This window comes from Saccopteryx bilineata, chromosome 6, assembly GCF_036850765.1.
Source record: "Saccopteryx bilineata isolate mSacBil1 chromosome 6, mSacBil1_pri_phased_curated, whole genome shotgun sequence".
Lineage (NCBI taxonomy): Eukaryota > Metazoa > Chordata > Mammalia > Chiroptera > Emballonuridae > Saccopteryx > Saccopteryx bilineata.
This window is the reverse complement of record NC_089495.1, coordinates 153,613,594-153,636,090: the sequence shown is the minus strand read 5'-3', so window position 1 is coordinate 153,636,090 and position 22,497 is coordinate 153,613,594. Positions and strand designations below refer to the sequence as shown.

Sequence of the window (22,497 nt, the reverse complement as noted above, 5' to 3'; positions counted from 1 at the left end):
AATGTGAAGCAGGACTATAAGCTGATGAAATATATATATATTTAATTATAGGAAAAAATATACTGCTACGTGTGGTCTTTTATAGAGTAATTTGTATAACTTGAGATAATTTTATTTCATGGTATCTACCTTTGCTGAGAAGAGTTTTGTGCAGTCATTTTTTAAATTTTTTTATTTTTCTGAAGCTGGAAACGGGTAGGCAGTCAGACAGACTCCCGCATGTGCCCGACTGGGATCCACCCGGCACACCCACCAGGGGGCGATGCTCTTCCCATCTGAGGTGTCGCTCTATTGCGACCAGAGGCACTCTAGCGCCTGGGGCAGAGGCCAAGGAGCCATCCCCAGCGCCCGGGCCATCTTTTGCTCCAATGGAGCCTTGGCTGCGGGAGGAGAAGAGAGAGACAGAGAGGAAGGAGAGGGGGAGGGGTGGAGAGGCAGATGGGCGCCTCTCCTGTGTGCCCTGGCCGGGAATCGAACCCGGGACCTCCGCACGCCAGGCCGATGCTCTACCACTGAGCAAACCGGCCAGGGTAGTCATTTTTTTTTTAACGGTTTACAAACTTATTGGATTTTAAAATGTTTTATTTTAGAGGAAGGGAGGCAGAGAGACAGATTCCTGCATGTGCCCCAATTGGAATCCACCTGGCAACCTCCCTATGGGGTGATGCTCTGCCCATCTGGGGCCACTGCTCCATTGCTAGGTAACCAAGCCATTTTGGCACCTGAGGCAAGCCATGGAGCCATCCTCAGCACCCAAGAACCAGTAGAGCCATGGATGCGGGAGACTGTGGGAGGGGAAGAGAGAGAGAGAGGAAAGGGAGGGGTGGAGAAGCAGATGGTCGCTTGTGTGCCCTGACCGGGAATTGAACCCAGGTCATCTGAACACCTGGCCACGCTCTACCACTGAACCAACCAGGAGCCAACTGGCCAGGGCTTTTAAAAGACACAAGCTTATTGGCTTTTAAAAATAGGTTCTTCCTCCTTCCTCCAACATTTTAGCAACAAAATTTTCAAACGTACAGAAACATGTAAAGAAATTTACAGTGAATACCCACCATCTAGATTTTACCATTAACTTTATCCATCATGCATGTTTTTAAAGGAATGTGATTAGTACCAAATTATTTTTTCTTTTATGCAGCATTTAAATAAAAGATCTGTCTGTAACACACTGTGTTAAGGTGTTGTATAGGGGCCATATTGAAGTTATTCAGAATCAAGATTGGTTGACTGAATGGTTTTTTTTCTTCCTCAATCAAAAACAATTCATTCTTTTCCCTGGTAACTCATTTTTAAGCTTAAATTTTTATTTCATTATTATTTTCAGCATATTAAGTACATTTGTACAGTGAAAAAATTCTTGAGCTCTAGCTATTTTGTATGACTCAGCAGTGATAGGGAGAATTAAGAAAATTTTAAAAATACAGAAAAATACTTTAGCCACTTTATATTTACCACTAGGGGTCTCACTAACTTTAGAAAACTTGACAGCTTTTGACCACATTGGCTCTCAAGTTAAATTTTTGTAGAATGATGTAATCAGGTAAGTTGAGACTCAGGTATTTTTTGGTTGGGAATGGAGCTTATATTTTGGGTTATTTGAGGGAAGAGAGACATAGGAGGATGGGACTCAGACATTCATATTTATATAAAGATTTGGAAGCCACACCTAGTGTTTTTGTATGGAAAAAGTTGTTTTTCTTGGTCCTTAATCCTTTAGTTAATTCTTTAACTAGTAAAACAAGCTAGCAGTGTGATTTTTTAATTTGTTTGTCTTTGCTTACATACGTTTATATGTTTATTGCTTATATAGTAGAATCAAAAGAACAAGGTAGTGTAGATTTCTCCCAGCAGAAAATACTTTAAAAATGTTATTGAATGTAGAGGGAAAAGTATTTTTCAATTAAACACACTTATAAATTGTTAGGTCTTATGGAAATAATATGAATAGTGTTAAACTTAAAGAACAATATAGATTAAGTAGATTGATATCCTAACTTACCAAGTTTCTTCTTAAATACTTGTAGATCATAGAATCATAGAATTGGAACTAGCTAAGGCAATTTCTGTCTGTCTTTGAATCTTCGTATATTAGTATCTTGACTTTAAAAAAAGTTAGCATAAGTATCAAGGTGCAAAGTTTTTCCAGTTATCAACATTTACTAACATTTTGTTGTACTATTTTCAGCTGTCCATAGGAGATGTATACTATCTCAGTATGTAGAACATCTAAATTGTCATTTTGTCTTTTTAATGTTTTATTTAGTTCTACCTTCCCCTAGCCTTTTTTTTTTTTTCCAAAAAGGCCTCTATTTTTATTGTTGGGACTGAAACTGTAGTGTCATTTTTGACAGTTTCTTACAAATTCATTATATAGCTTTGAGAGTAGCTTTCTCCACTGTCATTCCCTTTTTCTTGACATGTGACTTCCCTAGTTCAGGGTCAACTCATCCTACTGTTCTTCATGCTAGTATGACGCTTATAACAGTTTCATAGATGTCCTCTACCTCTAGTTTTTCCTTCTCTTGATCCATCCTGAATACCATTAATAGAAAAATACAAAAATATATTTACAAAAAATATATTTACAGCCATACTCAAGAACCCTTGTGGCTCCCTGTTAAATTCCTCAGTTACTTCAAGCCTGTATTTTCTTTTTGATCAGTGCTATCTCTCGAACTATAGTTAGTTTCACACCTCAGCACCTTTCAAATCCTATGGTTGGACTCCTTAAAGCCTTTTAAATATTGTCATACTCTCCTTGGTGCTCCTTTTTTTTTTTTTTTTTAAGTGAGAGGAGGGGAGATAGTGAGATAGACTCCTGATGGGGATCCACCTGGCAACCCTGATCTGGGACCGATACTCAAATCAACTAAGCCACTGGCTTCAGGAGAGGGAGAGGAGAGAAGCAGATGGTCGCTTCTCCTTTGTGCCCTGACTGGGAATTAACCCTGGGACGTCCAGTACTCCAGGCTGAGGCTCTATCCAGTGAGCCACCAGCCAGGGCCTACAGTTATTCTTTAAAGCCCAAATGAGTTCCAACCTCTCAAAAAGAAAAAAAAAGGCCTTCCTTTACTGTTTAAACTCAAACTGGTCTCTTTTTCTGAGCTCTTGTACAAACTGTTGAATCGCATAGTAAGGGAGTTATAATGCAGCATATTAATGAAAAGCATGAAATCAAGAACTGCCTGACCAGGAGGTGGTGCAGTGGATAAAGCATCGGACTGGGATGTGGAGGACCCAGGTTTGAGACCCTGAGGTCTCCAGCTTGAGCATGGGCTGGAGCAAGCAAAAGCTCACCAGCTTGGACCCAAGGTCGCTGGCTTGAGCAAGCGGTTACTTAGTCTGCTGTAGCCCCACGGTCAAGTCACATATGGGAAAGCAGTCAATGAACAACTAAGGTGTCTCAGTGAAAAATTGATGATTGATGCTTCTCATCTCTCTCCGTTCCTGTCTGTCTGTCCCTATCTATCCCTGTCTCTGACTCTCTCTCTGTCTCTGTAAAAAACAAACAAACAAACAAAATCAAGAATCAACTAGCCTGTATGTGCTTGGGCTTAGAATCTAAACTTTAGACTCTGGCTCTGCTACTTACTACTCTGACTTTGGGCTGGTTAATTATGCTTTGTGCCTCAGCTTCCTCATAAATAAAATATAGATAGTAGTAGTATTTACCCCATAGGGTTGTTGTGAGGATTAAGAGATTTAATATATATAAAACGTATTACAAATCAATATAGTCATCTATGCTCAGGGTTTTTTTTTTTTGGTTTTTTTTTATTATTATTTTTCCTGAAGCTGGAAACGGGGAGAGACAGTCAGACAGACTCCCGCATGCGCCCGACCGGGATCCAACTGGCACGCCCACCAGGGGCGACGCTCTGCCCACCAGGGGGCGATGCTCTGCCCCTCTGGGGCATCGCTCTGCTGTGACCAGAGCCACTCTAGCGCCTGGGGCAGAGGCCAAGGAGCCATCCCCAGCGCCCAGACCATCTTTGCTCCAATGGAGCCTTGGCTGCAGGAGGGGAAGAGAGAGACAGAGAGGAAGGAGGGGGGGGGGGTGGAGAAGCAAATGGGCGCTTCTCCTATGTGCCCTGGCCAGGAATCGAACCCGGGTCCCCCGCACGCCAGGCCGATGCTCTACCGCTGAGCCAACCGGCCGGGGCCTCAGGTTGGTTTTTTAAAAGTTATTATTTTGGTGTATAAGTGGCATTCTTATTGCCTAGCTAGATACTGAGTTTAAAAAAAAAAGATTTTAATTTTAATATTTTTGACAGAGTCAGAGAGAGGGACAGATAGGGACAGACAGATTGGAAGGGAGAGAAATGAGAAGCATCAATTCTTCTTTGCGGTTCCTTCATCTCCTTAGTTATTCAGTGATTGCTTTCTCATATGTGCTTTGATGGGTGGGGGCTACAGCAGAGTGAGTGATCCTGTGCTCAAGCCAGAGACCTTGGGCTCAAGCCAGCAACCATGGGGTCATGCCTATGATTCCACACTCAAGCCAGCGACCTCGTGCTCAAGCTGGTGAGCCTTGCTCAAGCCAGATGAGCCCGTGCTCAAGCAGGCGACCTTGGAGTTTTGAACCTGGGTCCTCCACATCCCAGTCCGACGCTCTAGCCACTGCGGCACCGCCTGGTCAGGCTAGATACTGAGCTTTTTTTTTCTTTTCTTTTTACAGAAACACAGAGTCAAAGAGAGGGATAGATAGGGACAGACAGACAGAAACGGAGAGAGATGAGAAGCATCAATCATTAGTTTTTCGCTGTGACACCTTAGTTGTTCATTGATTGCTTTCTTATACGTGCCTTGACCATGGGCCTTCAGCAGACAGAGTAACCCCTTGCTCGAGCCAGCAACCTTGGGTCCAAGTTGGTGAGCTTTGCTCAAACCAGATGAAGCCACGCTTAAGCTGGCAACCTCAGGGTCTCGAACCTGAGTCCTCCGCATCCCATGCTTTGTCCACTGTGCCACCACTGGTCAGGCAGATATTGAGCTTTTTTTTTTGTATTTTTCTGAAGCTGGAAACGAGTAGAGACAGTCAGACAGTCTCCCGCATGCGCCCGACCGGGATCCACCCAGCATGCCCACCAGGGGGCGACGCTCTGCCCCTCCGGGGCGTCGCTCTGCTGCGACCAGAGCCACTCTAGCGCCTGGGGCAGAGGCCAAGGAGCCATCCCCAGCGCTGGGGCCATCTTTGCTCCAATGGAGCCTCGCTGAGGGAGGGGAAGAGAGAGACAGAGAGGAAGGAGAGGGGGAGGGGTGGAGAAGCAAATGGGCGCTTCTCCTGTATCCTGGCCGGGAATCGAACCCGGGTCCCCCGCATGCCAGGCCGACGCTCTACCACTGAGCCAACCGGCTAGGACCAGATATTGAGCTTTTTAAAGGCAGGCATTAGTTTTTTTTTCTCTCATTTCTTTTTTTATTTATTGAGAAGAGGTGAGGCAGAGTCACTCTCCCCCATGTTCCCCAACAAGGATCCACCTGGCATGGCCATCAGGGATATGTTTGGTCCATTTGGGGTGTTGCTCCATTGCAACAGAGCCATTATTTAGTGCCTGAGGCAGAGGCCTTGGAGCCATCCTAGTGCCTGGGGCCATCCTGCTCCAATCAGCCATGGCTGCAGGAAAGGAGGAGAAAGAGAGAGGGTGGGGGGGGGGGGAAGAGAGAGAAATGAGAGTGGGGTGAAGTGGCGTTGGAAAAGCAGATGGGTACTTCTCCTGTGTGCCCTGACTGAGAATTGAACTTGGGACATCCACACACCTGACTGACGCTCTTGAGCCAATCAGCCAAGGCCAAGGCAGGGTATTAGATTTTTTTGTTTTAGTTTCTCCCACCCGTGGTAGTTCAGTAAAACTTTTTGGCTATTTTCTCTGTAGCCCATGTTCCTGTGTGAAAACCTTTACTAAATTCTTTAAATAAGCTACTAAGGAAGACCTTGGGAAAACTCAAGAGCCAGAAATGTTTTAAGCATTTTCGTTTCTGGGTTCAAAGGTGAAGATCTGTAAAAACTTGCACATTTGATGTAATCTCTAGACCTTGATAGTTTAAAGCTGAGAATTTTAATAAGAAAAAACATAGTTTTTGGTATTTAATGTAGAATTAACTTTAACCATAGTTTTTAAATGGACCATATTTATAGCTAAATGTTAAACTTTTATAAAGAATGAAATAATCCTTGTAAAAAATAGTAATGTTTATGTAATTACTCTTATGTCTTCCGTGTCAAATATTTTTTAATTTAAAAAAATTTCCCCCTTTTCACAGGACTTCCGGACCCATTTGCTAAGGTGGTGGTTGATGGATCTGGGCAATGCCATTCTACAGATACTGTGAAGAATACTCTCGATCCAAAGTGGAATCAGCATTATGACCTGTAGGTTTAAATGACTAATCTGAAATAAGACATAGAATCAGTATTATTTTATATAGTATTTGAAAAGAATCACTGAAAAATATCTGAGTTTGATCTGTGGTATAATTTGGTCTTCACAGAGGTATACAAAACCTTCTGGGAAGGTACTTTGGCTAATTTATAGCCGGTTTTGGAAGATGAGGTACCTTCATAATGACTCTATGAAGAACAAAATGCATACACAGTGTAGAGCAGTTCCTGACCTCCACTTTTATCAATTAAATAAAAACATTGCTTTAGGTCAATTATAAATATAAAACCAGAAATCATAATTAGGGTATACTCATAGGCATTCTCTTTGTTTCTATGTGGATAGTTTCTTTCCTTTAAATTTTATTTTATTCATAGTAGTATGTGGACCTTTTTAAAGTTTTGTTTTGTTTTTTTCATTTTTCCGAAGCTGGAAACGGGGAGGCAGTCAGACAGACTCCCGCATGCGCCCAACCGGGATCCTCCCGGCATGCCCACCAGGGGCGATGCTCTGCCCCTCTGGGGCGTCGCTCTGTTGCATCCAGAGCCATTCTAGCGCCTGAGGCAGAGGCCACAGAGCCATCCCCAGCGCCCGGGCCATCTTTGCTCCAAAGGAGCCTCTGCTGCGGGAGGGGAAGAGAGAGACAGAGAGGAAGGAGAGGGGGAGGGGTGGAGAAGCAGATGGGCGCTTCTCCTGTGTGCCCTGGCTGGGAATCGAACCCGGGACTCCTGCACGCTAGGCCGACGCTCTACTGCTGAGCCAACCGGCCAGGGCCTATGTGGATCTTTTTAAAAAGGCAAATGGTACTGCAAGGCTTTTATTGGGAAAGTGCAGTTCTCTGCTCCATTCATATTCCTTATTCCCCTTCTCAAGTAACTGCTTTCAATAACTTTGGCTGTTTATTCTGGTATTTTCTTCCGTTTCTAGTTACTATGCTTATTTTATAGCATCTCAATATATAAATATAAATATAAAATTATTTAGTTGTAGGTATTTTAAAATTTCTTAACTTAGAAAATGACTTAGCTTTTATAACAGTATCTTTCATCCTCACTCCCAGAACACCCACATACCCCTTTTCTCCCAGCCCTCCTATTTAGTCATTTGAACTTTTTGGTTAAATCACTGTTTTATGTTTACATTATTATGATCATATAAATGTTCATAACTGAGTCACATGGTGTGCAATAATTATGTTTCCTTCCTTGAAAACTCTTGTTTTTCTGAAGTTAATAACTCTTTTAGCATTTGTTTAGTTTTCTATCTACGTCATTAATTCATTCACAGGCTCCCCTATAGGACTGAACATCTCCTGTGTGTATGTTTAACAATATGAGATACTCTGTTCGCTTTCTTTTTTTCTTGGAAATACCCCTTCTGCAGCACCTGTCCTTTTGTTCCAGGCTGATCTAGCGGTTCTCTTATACCTGCTGCACAGTTGACTGGAACTTGCCTTGATTGCTGTGCTGGGAATTTCCTTGGTCCTCTCTAGTTACAGTTACTTCCTGTTTGGGGGGGGGGTTGTTCCTTGTTTGGTAAAGTTATCATCAGTTGTTATCTTGAGAAAGAGTACAGAGACATGGAAAATTACTTTGAGATCTTGTCTTCTTACTTGATTGATAGTTTGAGTATAGAGTTCTAGGTCAGACATCACTTTTTCTCCAAATTTTTAATACATTGCTCCATTGTTTTCTAGGTTTAGATCAACAGTGTTGAATAGAAATATAATATGAGCCACAAATAGATATAATGTGAGCCACAAATGACAGCTCATCTGTAATTTTAAATTTTCAATTAGCCACGTTAAAAAGAGTAAAAAGATAAAGACAATATTAAGCTTAATAATATATTTTGTTTAATTCAATATATCTAAAATATTTTTATTTCAACATACAATAAATATAAAATAATTATTGAGTTATGTTACTTATACATTACAAGTACTTTATAGGCCCATGAGGCTGGTGGCTTCTATTTTGGACATGATTTTGGTCTGTCATGATTATTGTTTCCCACAAAAAGATTTCAAGAAAAATTTTTTTTTTTTAGGTGAGAGAGGAGGGTATGGGGGGAGAGAAGGAGGGACAGATAGATACAGACAGGAAGGGAGAGAGATGAGAAGCATCAACTCATAGTTGCAGCACTAATTCTTTGATTGCTTTCTCATATGTGCCTTGACCAGGGAGTTCCAGCTGAGACAGTGACCCCCTGCTCAAGCCAGCAACCTTGGACTTCAAGCCAGTGACCTTTGGGCTCAAGCCAGCAACTATGGGGTCATGTCTATGACCCTATGCTCATGCTAATGACCCCATGCTCAAACTGGTGAGCCCATGCTCAAGTTGATGACCTTAGGGTTTTGAACCTGGGTCCTCAGCATCCCAAGTCGATGCTGTATCCACTGTTCTACTGCCTAGTCAGTCCAATGTTAAATTTTTTGATGATGGATTTGGTACTTCTGATACATAGTACTACATAATGGAACATTTTAATTTGGATAAATTTTTTAGTTATGGGATGTCACAGCAACAGTAAACTACTTGGAGACCAGACGACATGTTCCAAGGGGCCAAGGGAAGGCAATAGCCCTAATCAGTAGACCAAAGGACTGAAGCCCCATCCCTAGCCTTACTCAGATATTTATTAGCCAGAACAAATAACTCAAGGAAGCAGACAGCAGAAGTTTTCAGGGGGTAAAGGACAAGGAACATGCTGACTCCTAATCTCTGTTCTGAAAGCCTAAACATTCCTTGTTGCTGAATCTATCCTGCTGTTTTGCTGTTGCCAGCATGTACAGTTTCCAGTACGGGTCAGAGAGGCCCTGGACTCTCGTCTGCTCAGGGCTTTCACCCTGGGGCACCTTGCTATCTCTAATTACTTTCCTAACTCTGCATGTCTTCAATGCATATTCCTACAATGGGACATTTTAAAGTTATTGAGAAATGATTTTTTCTCCATTTTCTTTCTTTCATTTCCCTTTTCTGGAACTCCTGTTATTTGGATGTTATGCCTCCTAAGTTGATCATCATTTAGTTGTCCTTTGTTCTCCCAAATTTTATCTTAGTTTAAAAAGTTTTAATAAAAATGTAAATAAAAACTCTGATGAAATAAATATGTGTTGTTTCTCCAACTTTGTTTTCCAGCATTCCTATTTATTGTAATTTCTTCTCTCACATTTTAAAATTCCAAGACCATTTTGCTTTCTGACTTTCCCCTTTTTCATAACTCCTTTTTTGTTTTTTGTATGCAGTATATTCTCTGATGAGAAAAATGAGTATTGCAGTTTTCTTCTGTGACTCTCTTTTCTCAGAGTTCCTTTTTTCCTGTTAATTTGGCTTGGGTTTATCTTTTTATAATTAAGCGGAGGCACTTAAATGTTGATTGGAAACTTTGCCTGTGGGGAGGGCTGGTCAGCTCTCTAGGGTAAGCAGGTATAACCAGGACATTTTTATTGCACGTAATTCTGCCATTCCTTCTCTTTCAACCCCATCATCACCATCAGAGTATCTTGGGCTTACAGTTTGGCAATATTTCAGGGGTTTGGTAGCAGCAGTAGTTTTGTGTTTTGTTTTGTTTGTTTCTTCCTGCAGTTTTAGGTTTCACTTTTTTCCAGTTTGCTAATTCAGTTATCACATGCTAATTCTTTCTTGATATCTGTATTCCAGGTCTTTTTTAAACATTACAATCATTGTTTCACTTGTCATCAGCCTCAACTTTTCTTCAAATGTTCCACTTGATTTTACCTACAAAAACTAATCTTAAATCTTCCATCAAAACCTCTAAGCCTGACATCTCACCTACTTACTTTTAGACCACTAACTCTAAAAGTACCCTAGAGCAGTGGTCCCCAACCTGTTTTGGGCCACGGACTGGTTTAATGTCAGAAAATATTTTCACGGACCAGCCTTTAGGGTGGGACGGATAAATGTATCACGTGACCAAGACAAGTGTCAAGAGTGAGTCTTAGACGGATGTAACAGAGGGAATCTGGTAATTTTTAAAAAATAAAACATCATTCAGACTTAAATATAAATAAAACAGAAATAATGTAAGTTATTTATTCTTTCTCTGCGAACTGGTACAGATGGCCCACGGCCTGGGGGTTGGGGACCACTGCCCTAGAGCACCCAGTTCAGCCTGGATTCTGGTCAGTTATTTTAAATTGGACCTTCTAAACCACATATGAACAGCCTGACCAGGTGGTGGCACAGTGTATAGAGCATTGGACTGGGATGCGGAGGACCAAGGTTCGAAACCCCAAGGTTGCCGCTTGAGAGCGGGCTCATCTGACTTGAGTGGGGGTTCACCAGCTTGAGCATGGGATCATAGATATGACCCCATGGTTGCTGGCTAGAGCCCAAGGTCTCTGGCTTGAGCAAGGGGTCACTCACTCTGCTGTACCCCCCCCCCATCAAGGCTCATATGAGAAAGCAGTAAATGAACAACTAAGGAGATGAAGGAGCCGCAACAAAGAATTGATGCTTCTCATCTCTCTCCATTTCTGCCTATCTGTCCCTATTTGTCTCTCTCTCTGTCACCAAAATAAATAAATAAACCACATGTGAACAAATGTCTTGTTACCATTGCATCATTAAGAAATCTAGAGGCACCTTGGCCAGTTGGCTCAGCGGTAGAGCATCACCCCAGTGTGTGGAAGTCCCAGGATTGATTCCCGGTCAGGGCACACAGGAGAATCACTCATCTGCTTCTCCACCCTTCCCCCTCACCTTCCTCTCTGTCTCTCTCTTTCCCTCCTGTAGCCAAGGCTCCACTGGAGCAAAGTTGGCCTGGGTGGTGAGGATGGCTCCATGGCCTCCGCTTCAGGCACTAGAATGGCTCCGGCTGCAACGGAGCAACGCCCTAGATGGACAGAGCATTGTGCCCTGGTGGGCATGCCGGGTGGATCCCGGCCTGGTGCAGGCGGGAGTCTGACTGCCTTTCTGCTTCTAACTTGAGAAAAATACAAAAAAAAAGAAAAAGAAACCTTGAGGCCACTAAGAATTTTGCTTTTGTATATGCTCTTTAGGTGATATGACTCAGTAATTCCATATTAACTTAAATAGCAAATAAATAGGCACTAAAAGATAGGCAATAGAAGTAAGACCACCTAGTTTCCCACCTGTACTACTTACCTGTGTGATTACCAGCTTATTGTCTGATTTCTTATGTATTAGTTTCTATTAATAAGTAACAATGAGCCCTGGCCGGTTGGCTCAGCGGTAGAGCGTCGGCCTAGCGTGCGGAGGACCCGGGTTCGATTCCCGGCCAGGGCACACAGGAGAAGCGCCCATTTGCTTCTCCACCCCTCCGCCGCGCTTTCCTCTCTGTCTCTCTCTTCCCCTCCCGCAGCCAAGGCTCCATTGGAGCAAAGATGGCCCGGGCGCTGGGGATGGCTCTGTGGCCTCTGCCCCAGGCGCTAGAGTGGCTCTGGTCGCAACATGGCGACGCCCAGGATGGGCAGAGCATCGCCCCCTGGTGGGCAGAGCGTTGCCCCTGGTGGGCGTGCCGGGTGGATCCCGGTCGGGCGCATGCGGGAGTCTGTCTGACTGTCTCTCCCTGTTTCCAGCTTCAGAAAAATGAAAAAAAAAAAAAAAAAAAAAAAAAAAAGTAACAATGACAATACTGCCTTTAGAGGACTGCTATGAAGATAAGTAGGATAATATATGTAAATTGCTTAGACTAGTACCTGGCCATGTAAGTCTCAAATGTTAGATGGTTTTAGTAAATACATTATTTTAGGTCACAAAATTATTAGTTGATTTGACCTTTAGGGATTTTGAAAGCATAGCTATAATAAACTACTATCTATGTACATAGTTTACAGTTTTTAATCAGATTGTTTTAAACCATTTCTTTTTAGCTTCAGATTTAAATTCATCCAAACACCCAGCTACAATAGTGAATAGTAGAACACAGTCCTCTGAGTTTATAGCCAAATGGTTTATGAGGAGAAGTAAATAATAAACTGTAACAGTGTGATAACAATATGAGGAAGTATATGGTGCTATGGAAATAAATAGGACTTCTTTATGTGGATTTAGGAGTTGGGGAAGGCTTCCTAGGAAAGGAGTATGTAGGCTTAAGTAGGAGTTGAAAAAGGAAAAGGTGAGAAAGCTGTAAACAAAAGCATTTTGTTTAAGACCAGAGGGGAAAGAGAACATGGTTCTGGAAATAGTTTAGAGAGGCAGCATTGGTGAATTCACATAGTAAGGGTAGTGTGGGAAAAGACAGGCAAAGAGAAGCAAGCTGGAGCCAGCTCATGAAGGTCCTTGGAAGCTCATTAATAACATTTACTATTGTCCTAAAGCAATGGGAGCAGGGAAAAGATTTTTAGTAGGGGAATGCTATAATCAAATTTATATCCAAGAAGGAACACTTTGCTTATAATGTGAGGAAGAACTTAGAAGGGGGCAAGAATGGCAAGGAGACTATGTCCAACTCTGTGGCAGAATCCAGCAAATAGAAAATGATGCCTTTATTAAAGTGGCCATGTGAATAGAGAGATGTGAGTATTCTAAATATTTTAAAATATGGCCTTAAAACCTACATTTTTTTTTTATCCTTAAAAAAAAAGACAAAAATCATATTATATAAATCCTGTTCTCTGCTGGCTTTGGCTCACAGCTGTGGTTTGCTGACCCCTGCCTTAGGCTCCTTACTTTTCTGGCCTTGCTGCTACAGTCTCTCTTAACATAGCAGCTAGAGTAATCCTGTTAAAACAGATGTCAAATCTTATTACTCCTCTGCTCTAGATCCCCGTTGGCTTCCTGTCTTACTTGGAATGAGAGCCAGAGTTCATACCATGGCTGACAAGGCCCTTTATGATTTATCTCCTGTATTGGTTATAGCAAGCTAACTGATACAGTAGATAACACCAAATTTTATTGGCTTAATACAATATGTGTACTTTATATATTAAGTCCATGTGGCAGGGAGGTGAGACACTGTTAATAGTCATTCAGGGATACAGACTGATAGAAGTTTCCCTGTTTGCAACGTGTAAGTCTCAAGGTCTCTATGGGCTTTGCTATCTAGGCTGCCACCGGGCACTTAAGCCTGGGTGGGCTGCTCTCAGAGCTGAGGGAATCCGTGTTTTAGCACACCTGTGAATCAGGTTCCCAGTTAGAAACTGATTCAGTGTGATTTAAAAAAAATGTTTGGTTTGGGAAATTTAGATATTTAATACATGATTCTGGTTCTAGAATTTCGACACGTCAGGTTGTAGATACTTGCCATGGTAGATCTGTTAGGTCTGTTTCAAAATTGTTACACGCACACTGAATGATACTTTAACTCAGATTTTTCATTTGCAAGCAACAGAAATGAAATTCAAACTGGCATAATTTAAAAGGAATGTAGTAGCTTGCATAATTTAAAGTCCATGGGGATGGGCATGCTTTAAACAGCTAGATCCAGGGGCACAAGAGTGGCTTTCATGTTCTTCATGTAAAAGCTTTAGTCCTTACTTAATGGCTTAGGCTTTTCGATATACTAGGTGAATTTTTCTGAATTTACTGTGAATGATATATTAAGGTCAAGGTTGCTGGACCAAAAATTTGACCTCTTAGAATTGTTGAACTATATAGTTAGGGTTCTACTGATAGAATTCTGTATTTCATTACATTTTTGCATGGGATGACACCATGTTAACAATTGGCTGTGGGAGAGCTCTCACGTACTTGCAGGTGTATGTACAGATGAGTGTAGTAACGCTTTTCCCTGCTCTGCTTGTCTGCAGGCAGTGAAGTGAATCTGCAAGAGTCCTGCTCGCTCAAGGCCTGTATACAGGAGAGAAGCAGGGGAAAAGCGTTACAGTCAGCTTTTGCTCTACAGCATTTTAAAACACAACAGGTATGTCAGATTTTTGGTCTGTCAGCCTTGACAATGTCCCTTGAAAATGAACTGAGTACTGTCTGAGGTCGTAGGTCATATCATTGAAATGTATTTAAAATGTGACTGTGATGAAAGCTCTTGCAGGATTTTTGTTCTTGGAAATAACCATAAACTCCCATAATGTTATTTGACACCAGCTACTAAAATAGTTTTCTCACTAACAAAAATTGTTACTCAGCCAGAGTTGGCAGATGCGGTAAAGGATATATTAAAAGTTCCTTTTAGAGTTTACTTTTAAGATTTCAAATTAAAAAAAAATTAATCCTGTGGATTTGATTGAACTCAGAATGTGTTTTATAATACCTAACTATACTCTGAAACATTTGTGACTCTAGACTACAAAAACAAAAGAAAAATTCTATACTAACCTTCTTGTAATTGCCAAATTACTCATGCGGTCATTTTGGCTTTTTAGGTATATTGGGAAGTCTGACTCAGTTACGATCAGCGTGTGGAATCATAAGAAGATCCATAAAAAACAAGGGGCTGGGTTTCTTGGTTGTGTTCGTCTTCTCTCCAATGCCATCAATCGCCTCAAAGACACTGGTTGTGAGTAGATACTAGTACTTTAAAACATTTATATATATACATACACATGTATGCTTACATACAGACACATGTATACACATATATACATATTTTGGAGAGGAGCCAGGGGTCCAAAAACTTAACCTCCTGTGTGCATTTGAAACATTGGTAAAAAATCCTGGTCTAAATTTATTTTATGGACTTATAAAAACAATGAAACATTTTAAATATGTGAATCCTGGAATTGAATCAGAGCTGATGCTTAGTTTCCAATGACTACATAAGGGTTAAGAAATGACTAATTCCCAGAAGAGTAAAAAGGAAGGAGTTAAAGTATATATGCCTTTTTTATTCCTTAGCACCCTTCTCTGGTTTTGTTGGATTTGTGAGATAAAGTTATTTAGGTGATTGGAATGTTTAAGGTGGCAGTTAAAGGAGAATAATTACTGAATAAAAGTTAGATATAAGACTGGAAAAATTAAAAGTTACAAAAGGTAAATGTTATTTTGTGTGAAAGACACTTGTATTAACTATTTATGTATTAGCTTAGTGTTTCACCAACCTGGGCATTTACAAGATAAACCCAAGATAAAGACATTAGAAAGTGATTTCCACATTGGATTGACAAGTTGACTTAGCATATGTATAATTTATGTAACCAGGTGACAGAGTATCTTTTGGGGATGTTTCCATTGGATCATAGTTATCTTTTTCAACAGAATTTTTTGTTTCTACAGAATTCCTTTTTACATAATATAAAAAATATTATCAATTTTCATGAAATTTTTGTCCAGATGCCTATACTAAACAAAAATTCACATAGAATCTAGCTAACAAAATAAGTAAAAAGTAGAGTAGACCTGCTGGTGTCTCAGTAGATAGAGCATCAGTCTGGTGTATGGACGTCCCCAGTTTGTTTCCTGGTCAGGGCACACAGGAGAAGTGACCATCTGCTTCCCCCCCCTTTTCTTCCTCTTTTTCTTTTCCCCTCTTCCTCCTCTTCCCCCTCTTCCCACTCTTTTCCCTCTTCTTCCTCTTCTCTTTCTTTCCCCTCTTCCCCTCCCATAGCCAGTGACTCAGTTGATTTGAGTGTTGCCCCAGGTGCTGAGGATGGCGCCTTTGGGGTGCATCAGCCTCAGGTGCTAAAAATAGCTCAATTGATTTGAGCATTGTCCCCAGATGGGGTTGCCAGGTGGATCTCGGTAGGGGCGCATACGGGAGTCTGCCTTACTATCCCCCCTCCTCTCAGCTAAAAAAAGCTTTAAAAATAGAGTAAATTTAGCTTTGAATGTTAGCTATATTAAGAGATACCACAATTCAGATATATAATATTGACCTCTTAAAATGAAAAAGGGAGAAAACTGAGCTAGAATTTCTGAGTTAGGGGAATTTAAACGCAACTAAGAATTTCTTATGTTTCTGGGTTGACAGAGTGACCAACGGGATGGAAGACATTGAAATTGGAAAGGTGTAACTTATAAAAATGAACTGTCTTATTTTATTTATTTATTTTTTACAGAAATAGCGAGAGTCAGGGATAGAAAGGGACAGACAGGAATGGAGAGAGATGAGAAGCATCAATCACCAGTTTTTTGTTGTGACACCTTAGTTGTTCATTGATTGCTTTCTCATATGTGCCTTGACCGTGGGCCTTCAGCAGACCGAGTAACCCCTTGCTCAAGCCAGCGACCTTGGGTCCAAGCTGGTGAGCTTTTGCTCAAACCAGATGAGCCCACGCTCAAGCTGGCGACCTCGGGGTTTCGAACCTGGGTCCTCCTCATCCCTGTCCGACGCTCTATCTACTGCCCCCACCACTTAGGCACGAACTGTTTTATTACCGAACCCAGCCGGCAGACTACAAATGTGTAGGTCACACACGTGACCTTGTATTTGATTTAATTTAGTTAGCCAACATGTATTGAACCTTTAACATGCCAAGTACTGTTCAAAAAGTTGGTGATAGAAAGGTTAAAAAAGCATGGATTCTGTTCTCTGAGAAGCCAGTGCTAAGGCCTCCTGGCAGAAGGAGCAGGACACATTAGAAGGCCTGCACAGAGAGGAATTAACTTAGAATGCAAAGTTCCCCTCTTTAGAGTGACTTAGCAGTGTCTATTTATTTTCCAAAGGGAAAAATATTTGTAATTTTGGCCAGGTGCTATAGTGTTGGGGTATGGGTTTTTCCTTCTGCTGCTTATGAATGTTTATTAATTTATTTGACTTTTTAATGTGCAGCAATATTTATCGAACATTTAATGAGCACCTGATATAGTTGGAGTGGAGAATACAAAGACTAAGATATGGTTTCCTTGTTTTATCAATTCACTATAGACAGATGGCATACCACTGTAAAAGAATTCAGTTATAAGTGCTGTAATAAAAGTAAAACTAACACGTTAAGGGTGACATTGTTCCATACTGTAACGGACCAGGCCAGTGTTCTACCTGTTTTATAGATGAAGCGTGAGAGAATGAGTTACCCCTAAATGAGTTAGTAGCAGAATGACTTAAACTCTTTATCTTACAGTTTATACCTGGCTGCTTATTAATATTTACTTTGGGTGTATGTATGTGGGGAGGTCATTTGAAATGGTTAGAGAAAAAAATGACAACTAACATTTATTGAACACACATGTGCCAGGTACTTTGCTAAGAGTTTTACTTATTATCTGATTTAATCCTTATAAAATATGAAGTAGGTACTGCTATTATACATGATAAAATCAAGACTTAGGGATAAATTGCTTCAGAATAACAGCTATGTATTGAATGGCAAGCCAAGACATAAACTGTATTGGTCTGAAATCTTTGGAAAGTTAACTGCATGTTGGCAATATTACACCAGTGTCTCATTGTTTTGAAATCTGAATTTATCAAAACTTTTATTGAGACATTTATATTGATTATCTATAGAGTCAAAATTTAAAACATTTGTTTCATCACTAAAACATGATTAATTCTTTAAATGATAGGCCTGGTTTCCAGTGGATTGTGGAAATTGACTAGACTCAATAGATGTTAGAATTTCTGATACCAACTTTTTTAATTCCTTTTTTTTGTTGTTGTTGTTGCTTTGAAATAGATCAGAGGTTGGATCTATGCAAACTTGGGCCAAATGACAATGATACAGTTAGAGGACAGATAGTAGGTAAGTGTGGAACTTAAAATTACATGAATTTTGGCTTCATTCAAACTGACCTAAATTCTAAATACCTTTTAAATCAAAGTACAACTGTCATTTCATTGTATTGGCATGAATTAAATGAGTCATGTAAAATGTTTCAAATAGTAATAGTACATATAGGATCCAGGCTAACTTAATTTAAAAAATACCCCCCAAAACTATAAATAATGTTTAAAAATAAAGGCCCCTGATGATTTGAAGAACTGTTACCCTTTAGGAAGAAATTCTTTTAAAGTATATAAATAAGGTAGAGCACTGATACTTTATAGATGGTATTAAAGTTTTCTGAAAATAATTCTCAAGCTTGTTTTCTGAGTATATATTGAACTCTTTGTTTAATGCTTTAGTTTTAAAATAATCTGTGCTAATGAAAAAAAGAAACAATGAGAAATGGTAAAAAAAAGAAAAGAGAAAAAAAAGAATAATCACTTATTGGTAAAAGAAACTATTACCTTACTCAAGGTACTTAGTGGGCTAATGTGCTGTCTGGAATTGACCTAAAGGAAGGGTTTTATATAAAAATTCCTGAGACTTATCTTAAGAATTGATGGATCGAGACATGATCGAGATACATGGTATGGTAGGACACTGAGGTGGGCTCATTTAGGGCTTCCTACAGAACAAGAAAGCAATTGGAATCATATCACTTCATTATAGCGCAGAATTTAGAACAGTGGTAGTCAACCTGGTCCCTACCACCCACTAGTGGGCATTCCAGCTTTCATGGTGGGTAGTAGTGGAGCAACCAAAGTATAAATAAAAAGATAGATTTAACTATAGTAAGTTGTTTTATAAAGATTTATTCTGCCAAACTTAGCAAAAATCCAACATAAAGTACTTGGTAAGTAATTATTATATGCTTTAACTTGCTGTAACTCTGCCTTATAAATTTTATAAAGTAAAATTACTTCCCTACTTTATAAATCACCATTACTGTGGAACTGGTGGGCGATTAGAAAATTTTACTACAAACAGATACAAAAGTGGGCGGTAGGTATAAAAAGGTTGACTACCCCTGATTTAGAATAAGATGTGCCATATTTCTCCATGTTTAAGACGCTCCCATGTATAAGACCCACCTTAATTTTGGGTCCCAAAATTTGTGAAAAATAATGTATTATATAAAGTTATTGAACTCAGGTTTTATTCATTATTAAACAATGAGTGCAAAGACAACAAGCGTGAAAAGGCAGGAAAGCAAGTAAAAAAATCTACAACCACTGTATAAGACGCACCTAGATTTTAGACCCCAAATTTTTCGAAAAAAGTGCGTCTTATACATGGGGAAATACAGTACTTGAATTATGAACCTATATTTTACAAGGTAGTGAACTGAGTTCATGGTTAGGGAATTGCCAAAGTAGGAACATAACAGCCCTAATTGCGGTTGTCACAGGGAATTATCTGTACTGTAGAATTATTGATAATTCCTGTCATTCTTAGGTTGAGAAGGTAGTAAAACACTTCAAACTAGATCCTGGCATGCAGGACTTTTTTGTTGTTTTTGTTTTTTGGGTTTTTTTCTTTTTACAGAGACAGAGAGAGAGTCCGAGAGAGGGATAGATAGGGATAGACAGGAATGGAGAGAGATGAGAAGCATCAATCATTAGTTTTTCGTTGTGACATCTTAGTTGTTCATTGATTGCTTTCTCATATGTGCCTTGACCGTGGGCCTTCAGCAGACCGAGTAATCCCTTGCTTGAGCCAGTGACCTTGGGTCCAAGCTGGTGAGCTTTTGCTCAAACCAGATGAGCCCACGCTCAAACTGGCGACCTCGGGGTCTCGAACCTGGGTCTTCTGCATCCCAGTCCAATGATCTGTCCACTGTGCCACCACCTAGTCAGTCAGGACTTTTATATGTAATTGTTGCCACTTTATTTTTTTGGGTATGTTATGTAATGCTTGCTAACTAATGTCTAGAAATAACAAAATAGTTTTACTAGGTGTAAATTTATATTTATAAAAATAGACTTTCTTTTGTAAGTGGTTAGACATATATCCATTGGAATATATTATATAAAAAAAGAATGTTTTACTTAAAAATTTGTGTTTGAGTATTTTTTAAAAATTTTAACTTTTTAAAAACAATTATTTTTATTTATTTTATTATTTACAGAGACAGAGAGAGAGTCAGAGTGAGGGATAGACAGGGACAGACAGACAGGAACGGAGAGATGAGAAGCGTCAATCATTAGTTTTTCATTGCGCATTGCGACACCTTAGTTTTTCATTGATTGCTTTCTCATATGTGCCTTGACCATAGGCCTTCAGCAGACCGAGTAACCCCTTGCTTGAGCCAGTGAACCTTGGGTCCAAGCTGGTGTACTTTTGCTCAAACCAGATGAGCTCACGCTCAAGCTGGCGACTTCGGGGTCTCGAACCTGGGTCTTCCGCATCCCAGTCTGCTGCTCTATCCACTGCGCCACCGCCTGGTCAGGCAAAAAAATGTAAACTTTTGCATAAATTTGGTGTACATGATAAGGTAGGCAGAACTCAAACATATTTTATGATCCTACAGTTCTGTCATTTAAGGACAGAATGAATTCTAGTTAGTTCTTGCTGAATTAAACCTTTACAAATAATCATAAATAGATGCATATAACAGCTTTTCAGGAAATGGAGAAAAGTACACTAGAACACTAACTTTAAAAAATATATATATATCCTAATACTTTATATCCTTGTACATGTATATATATTTTTTATTATTTCAATTAAAGTGAACATAAATTTTTATTTTGCTTTCTTTCACTTACTGTAACCATTATTCATATTTATAATCAATGATTTTTAAGGGATGAATTATATTAATATGTGATTGTACTGCGGTATACATTTCACTTAGCCTTTCTGATAAGTAATAGAGTTTTTAGTTCAATTTTAACACTAATGTATTCACTGAGATGTGTTATAGTGTCTCCTATAAACAGAACATTTTATTCAACTTTCTAATTTTTCAAAACAATATTTTTATTGTGTTGACATGGTTTCTAGTGTCCCACTCAATATAACACCCTCTGCCCACAGCATTGTGCCCCCTAAGTTTTCAGAATTTTTACAGAACTGGAGAATTTCAGATTTTTGAGATCCTTCCTAGAACGAAGGTCTTAAGATGTCATATTTCATGTAGTATTCTTTAAGAGATTTGGCTGTAGTTAAGTTTTCCTGTATCTCTTCTATCTTGTGGGAGAGTTGCCAGAAATAGAATTAAAGAATAATAGGGCAGCAAAGTCTTCAGGTGTGTTATTTAGTCAGACTTCCTCATTTTTCAGATTGGGATTATCTCAACCTCAAGAAAGTTGTATTTTGTTCAAGGTCACAGTGCTAAACTATTTGATATAGCCTGATTTAGAGTTCACATCTCTACTACCAAGTTTATAGTGATAGTTTTAAACTACACTGGATGATGATGTACTGTTTTAACTCATGGAATTCAAGTATTGCCCTGTTGACAGACTCTAGTGTATTTTTTTTTAAGATGGGTCAAGAATTAAACTAATATTAGTGTCATCTTTTCAAATTCTTCTGTACATGACTATACCTTTCATGTGTTACACCTCTTCCTAAGTGTAGTAGTAGCTTTGCACTGTTCATGATGATGGAAAAAAGTAATTAGACTTTTCTCCAGAAACACGAAAAAGTGTAGGAAACCTTAAAATTCTAGTATCACTCCTTTAAAAAAAATCTCATGGAAAAAAGAAATTATAGAATTTAGAAGAAACTAAGTAGTTCTTTCTAATGTATTAAAATAAGCTAAGCCAAGTTGTCTTTGAAATTATAATAATTCTTTCATGTTCTATGGCTCTTACTAATTTTTTTTTGTTGTTTAATAGTAAGTCTTCAGTCCAGAGACCGGATAGGCACAGGAGGGCAAGTTGTGGACTGCAGTCGTTTGTTTGACAATGATTTACCAGATGGGTAAGCCAAAGTCATTAGAGAAGTATGTAGATAATATCTTTAAAATAAAGAGAAATAAGTTGGTGTTTATTGTATATTTAACTTTAAAAATTTGCTTATCAATTCCAGAATTTAGGTTTTCCTTATACTTGGAACATTAGTAAGACACCTTGTCATAAATTTATAAAATAAGCCATGGATTAGATGTTAAATTTGATTTTTAAGAGCTTTGACTAGAAGACAAATCAAATTTCTTGACAAATAAAACTATCATGTAAATATCGTATATTCAAAAGAAAAATGTTTTGATTAAATTTCAAACGGCATATATAAATATTTGCTGACTTGGAAACATTACTCTATTTAGAGGGATAGGATAGAGAATCTGTAATAGTAGTTATAATAACGTAGTAATGTTTATTGAGCATACATGTGTCAAACACTGCTTTAAGCACTTTATATAATACATTTATATAATTTAATTCTCCTACCGTATGGTTCTGGAATTAGACCATCTGGTAGCCAATCCTTACTCTTCTGCTGACTAGCTTTATGAATATAATCAATTTATTTATTGTCTCTAAGCTTTGGTTTATATTTATTGATGAGAGGATG

General features: G+C 39.4%; 1 protein-coding gene across 1 annotated transcript in view; it reads left to right on the top strand.

Annotated features, from left to right (window-relative positions):
• The window catches only part of SMURF2 (SMAD specific E3 ubiquitin protein ligase 2), a 122,398-nt gene that overhangs the window by 63,311 nt on the left and 36,590 nt on the right, over positions 1 to 22,497 (top strand). The window contains exons 3-6 of the mRNA XM_066234684.1: positions 6,268 to 6,376; positions 14,692 to 14,825; positions 17,884 to 17,949; positions 21,819 to 21,903. Coding sequence (XP_066090781.1) covers positions 6,268 to 6,376; positions 14,692 to 14,825; positions 17,884 to 17,949; positions 21,819 to 21,903 — 394 coding nt within the window. The remainder of the gene's footprint in view (positions 1 to 6,267; positions 6,377 to 14,691; positions 14,826 to 17,883; positions 17,950 to 21,818; positions 21,904 to 22,497) is intronic.